This window comes from Fusarium solani, assembly GCF_023522795.1.
Source record: "Fusarium solani strain SB1 chromosome Unknown bctg00000015, whole genome shotgun sequence".
NCBI lineage: Eukaryota > Fungi > Ascomycota > Sordariomycetes > Hypocreales > Nectriaceae > Fusarium > Fusarium solani.
This window is the reverse complement of record NW_027072143.1, coordinates 936,099-941,163: the sequence shown is the minus strand read 5'-3', so window position 1 is coordinate 941,163 and position 5,065 is coordinate 936,099. Positions and strand designations below refer to the sequence as shown.

Here is a 5,065-nt window from a genome sequence, read left to right as displayed (position 1 = left end):
AGCAATGATGCCGTCATTTTCAACCTCTCGTCGCCACAAACCAGTAGCTAAGCCGATGCTTGTGATGGCTAGGCAAGTCCATACTACCATCGACCTTTGCCGCCAATAACCCTCTCATGCAAATCATCACCACAATCACGGCCTTGCCCGCCATGCTCTTCGCAGCTTCAGCAACGCGCATCATTTATCAATTCTATCACTCAAATATCCAGAGAGAAGAAGGTTCTAAGGAGCCGGTCTCACACGCCAATGCGGCAACGCGAGGCATCACAGAAACGGCTCTCTTAGCCTTCCCTCAAGCTAGAACAAACCTCCGCGGCCTCTAGGCCGGAAATTAGCCCGCTTTCTAATATCCCGACTTTCCTTGACATGAGCTTTCTGAATTTTGCCATTGCCTCTCCTTCTCGCCAGTGGCCGTGCTTCACGCCGCTCAGTCTTGAGCGAGTTGCTGGTTGGGGGCGGCGATGTCGAACTTTCCTCCACATGCTCTTCTTTCACAATGCGGCCGCAGAAATAGCCCTCTTTCTCCAAATACCTTGCAAGAGTCTGCCCGGGATGGGGTTTCTGCCCAAAACCAAACCATGTGCCTGTTGCGCCGGCTATCGTCAGCAACTCGCGGCCCGGGATTTCGAGCGTTTTGCCCTCCTCCATCCAGAATGTGGTGTCTATCTCACTATCGAGGAGGAGGTTTAGAATCATGAGGTCCTGGCTAGATATGCTAGTGCTGTTGGCTACCGCACAAATCTTGATAGCTGCCTCAATAGTGTTGAGTCCTGGTTGAATAGGGTAAGTGCCGAAGGCGTACAGGCCCCATGGACATAAAAACCATGAACTCGGTTGGAGGACCCAGGTTAATTTCCGAGTCGCGGAATCAACGTTCTGCAGGGTCGCTAGCCTCAAAGTCTCGACTCGAACCTGTTTATCATTGTTCACCTGAAGGTCTTGAGCGAGGCTTGCGTGATCTAGCAGTTGGCGGGATAGGCGACCTGGACGGCTGAATTCCCCGATAATAAGGAAGATCCTTTCACGAATAGTCCATTCTCTGCGGAAGCTCATACCCTGTCCCTGGGTGTGTATAAGCCCTTGATCGTGACATGTGTGCTAGAAAAGTACCATGATAAATTGGCTAAGGGTGTCGGCAGGTTGGCCGACGTCTGCGTAGTGGGACTTTGGTCTTTATCATCGATGGTGCAGAGGCCGGTGAGGTGGAAGAGAAGGAAATTCAAGGAAGACGAAGGATTGATGGAAGGTGGTTTATGCGAGGTGTGGGTAGGATAATCCTGATGTCCTCCCACTCAGGGCGAAGTATTGGTGAGGGGGAAGAGGAAGAGGAAGAGGAAATGCCAGAGTGGGAGGACAGCGAGTTTATATACCTGCGACACACAGGGTCTCTGGTGGGATCACCTGTTAGTTTTAGTCATCGATTCTACAGCCCTCACCCCCTTGACGGCTGGGAGCTAGTCCTTACAGTCACCACCCTCACTGATACAGGCATGGTCGAGTCGTAAAATGACAACCCCCACGAACTGCCCCAAGGCCCAGCTGATGCCTACAGGGGACTGTTGATCTAAAGACCGAGAACAAGCTCATGGCAGAAACTCTTCAGAGTTGTCGGGTCTCGTAGAATACCCTTTTCCCATTAGAGGCTTTGGTACCTCTGGGATGGGAGCGACCGTTGAAGCACGACGAGAATGGTCACAGTGCCAGCACCACCAATAGGTGCTCAATGAGATGACAACTACTGCTGGGTGACCCGGCTCGGGCGACGCGATTGGAGCGAGACGATTAAAGGAGTTGCGGTTAGGGTGCGAAGTCCTCATACCAACTTCCACAAGCCCCAACCCCTTTCTCGTCACCGTAAGGTGCGGGTGAGGCTGCGAGCCATCCGGTCACAGAGCCGGTTTTTCCGAACCCAAGACGCCAACAGAGCAAATCAGGGGCTCTAGGCCGTAGCAGATTGATTTGGGCACATGATGCTTGTCACCGGGTTGTCATGGCACGCAATTCGGGCTTATAAAGAAGCCGTATTAGATGGGGATGATGACTAGCCCTCGTGAATTGTACCTCCCAAATCGTATGGGGAGTGTGGTGGTCATTTCTTCGACCCGCCTACAGTCAGATATTCAAAGCCTGCCATGTTCAAAGAAGCCCAGGCCGTGACCCTCACCATCTGCGGCAACGGATCAAGGCAAGGCGGTCGTAACGAACGGGAGGTGCGGCATGCTCGACTTGCGCCTTGCCTGGGTGCTGCTTCCACACTTCCATGACCATCAACATGTCGCCCACGTTTTTCTATCTACCAATTGGTAGACCAATTGGTCCACCCATGTGCTTCTTTGAGCAGACGCCTTAGGTTTGTGATTACTGGCGCTGGGGTCGACGCAGACAACAGTGTAACAAAGATTGGCGAATAGGCGAGACGTGTAGACTCAAGTTCGTCTACAAGACCAAATCAGAACCCGGTACGTGCAAGCTCTGTAGCGACACCGAGAAGAAGCAGCGTCGGTCGGACAAGATGAACCGTGACGTCGAGCGTTGGCAGCGCGATGGCAATCGAAAGGCTACTGTTGAACGAACATGCGATGAGATGCTTGCTTTGATGAACGCAGTCAGTCGGATGAAAGTCAAGTACGAAAGAGAAGTCAAGATTGCTGAGATGATGTAATGCCCACGAGGCGTTCCGAGCCGAGACCAATGATGCACCAAGATCAAAACGTGGTCAACACTTGGCGGCGCCAACGGTGACGATGGCTCTCCAGGACAACTCCGGGAAGCCCGTGGACTGTGGAAAGTCATGGCCAAGAGCATGGATGCAAAGTAAGGCAGAGTGAAATCGAATGGCTCTCATCGGGGCACTTTTCATCATGATATCAGTCTCCTACCCCTTGGACGGCACAACAACCTCCCTTTCCTTCTCTGTTTTTCATTGTCTGTTCAAGAAGACGGACAGGCCCAATGCTCCTACACATGCTTCCGTCAGTCTGGACTAGTCTTGACTACCGGTACAACTTCTTCCAATTTCCCCTAATCAGCTAGATTCTAATACACATTTCATCCCAGGGCCTATCAAATATATAAATCTCTCATTACCACGCTGTCATCAATCCCAGAGTTCACGTCGCAACGTCTGCTGAGTCCTTCCCACTCCAACGCTGTCTCTTGGCGACATGGGCAGGCTCGTCTGCTGGTTCTTCCCCGAGGCTGCTCTTAGCCACCTTCCGTTTTCCTGTTACGTTCCTTGATTCCTCCGGAGCCCTCCTCCAAGTTTCCATCTCGTCAGCGTTGAAGACGCCAACGACATCTTGCCCAAAGGCCTTGCCGAGCCGCTCTCGAAGACCCAGGAAAGGCCATGATGGAACGCTTGGTGTATTCGATCTTGAAACCGGGCATGGCCGCGCCGCTGTCATCCGGTAACGCCTTGAATGGGTCGTGAAATTTGCGCAAGAATTCTTTCGTCATGTGTGCTGTGTATACGATGAACGCGGACGTGGCTGTGTCGTGTATGAGGATTTGCAGCTTGACATCCTTGAGGCTGGAGGATGGAAGGCGCCCCCTTCGGTTAAGACGACGCTTTTGCATATCCCTGGACGATAAGTGAGGGTAGAAATGGCTTTGGGCCATGGCGAGGAAGACACCCGCAAGGTACGGATCGCGCCTGGAGCTTGATGGCACGAGCTTGCGAGCGTTTACTTCCTGAAGACGGGCTACCGGATCGTTTACAGTTCCTCGAGGCCCAGATCTGACGCGCAAACAGCGGTTTCGAGAAGCGGCAAGTTGAACCATGTCGATATAGCAGATCATCCGAGGTCTGTTTCGGCTCGAGATGGGACAAGATTGGGAAGAGAGGGCGTCCGAGGTCAAGTTCCACATGAGCTCCGGGGTCGCCACATCGAGAAAGGTGGAGGTGCCGACATGAAGACTAAGCCCAACTGAACAAGACGGCTGGCTGAATGTGTTGGGCCAAAGTGTTTCAAAGACTGACCCGATAGCGCCAGTGACCAAGGCTCGCTCTGAATCGGGAGGAGCTTCCTGTATGCGCGTGAGCTTATGGATAAGCTCACGCGCGGTCGGCGAGGGGTCAAGATGTCTGCTTGACAATAGTGCGCTCGAAGAGGAAACTGGCCGAGGTGTGTCGCAAGGAGAAAGTTCCTGCCATCGGACGTCGAGAAGGTTCGTGTGAAAGTCGGTCCATTGATTGGGAGGCACGAACAGCCGGATTCCTTTATGTTCATGGAGGATATCATACAATGAGCCCCTACCCGCTCTATGGATTCGAGACCGTCGCTTCTCCCGCCGAAGAGGAACCAGTTTCTGCGGCGCACATGGCGTTGAGCTGGGGGATGCGCTGTCCAAGGTTTCGATTGGAGTCGGACATGTTGTCGACGAGGCTACCATGTCTTTAGTGACGCAATGGTTAATGAGGCTGCCGTCGTTACTGCCGCGATGCAGATTGCAGATGTGTCTGCGCATGAAGAATGAAGGACGAGCTCTCTCGTTGCGTTTCCGCTTTGTCGTGATGTATTGCTTCGGTTTATCTTGACACTGACATGATGCGTCTGCCCTACATATATGCACTCAACAAAGACGCGTCGCCAGACTGTCGTTGTGGGCGAAATAGACGCGAAACCGACGCGAGCTTATGAATGGGGCCGTTGGTTGGAGGGAAGGTTATGTGCCAAGAGGTCGGCCTAGACGCCACTGGGAGGACACAGAGGCTTCGTAGACGCAAGCCATAGGGTCGCATCTGTGCTCGTGGGAAAAGAAGAAAAACCTATAGGAGGGAACCTTCCAACACTTCCACGAAGGATCTAGCAGGTACAGTAATCGGCGCAGGGACAGGGTTCGTTATGCAACGAACCATGCCATCTACCATGTCAAAAGGGCTGATAAATGACAAATTTACGAGGGCATGGGAGGAGCAGAGTACCTGACCGGTAACAGGAACAGGAAAGCCTCGATACTGAATACGGTAATGCCTAACCCCACGTCGTGGCGTGGTCGATCCCAGAACCCCGCGCCATAGAGTACCCTAGAGCAACCAGAAGCAAGCCTGAGCGCCAAGGTC

The 5,065-nt window shown here is 53.0% G+C and overlaps 3 protein-coding genes across 3 annotated transcripts; 1 reads left to right on the top strand and 2 right to left on the bottom strand.

The window, feature by feature from the left end:
- Positions 1 to 300: 300 nt before the first annotated feature.
- MRS44_018229 (uncharacterized protein) lies at positions 301 to 1,116 on the bottom strand (the record flags this gene model as incomplete). Its single annotated transcript, XM_065616426.1, has 2 exons — positions 301 to 1,065; positions 1,114 to 1,116. The coding sequence occupies 2 exons, from the start codon at positions 1,114 to 1,116 to the stop codon at positions 301 to 303; spliced, it is 768 nt and encodes a 255-aa protein (XP_065472498.1).
- A 1,019-nt stretch (positions 1,117 to 2,135) lies between these two features.
- MRS44_018228 (uncharacterized protein) lies at positions 2,136 to 2,665 on the top strand (the record flags this gene model as incomplete). The annotated part of the gene is made up of 2 exons (XM_065616425.1): positions 2,136 to 2,213; positions 2,354 to 2,665. The coding sequence occupies 2 exons, from the start codon at positions 2,136 to 2,138 to the stop codon at positions 2,663 to 2,665; spliced, it is 390 nt and encodes a 129-aa protein (XP_065472497.1).
- Positions 2,666 to 3,276: 611 nt separating this feature from the next.
- Positions 3,277 to 4,375, bottom strand: MRS44_018227 (uncharacterized protein; the record flags this gene model as incomplete). Its single annotated transcript, XM_065616424.1, has 2 exons — positions 3,277 to 4,087; positions 4,323 to 4,375. 2 exons carry the CDS (start codon positions 4,373 to 4,375, stop codon positions 3,277 to 3,279), a joined length of 864 nt encoding a protein of 287 aa, XP_065472496.1.
- Positions 4,376 to 5,065: the final 690 nt, after the last annotated feature.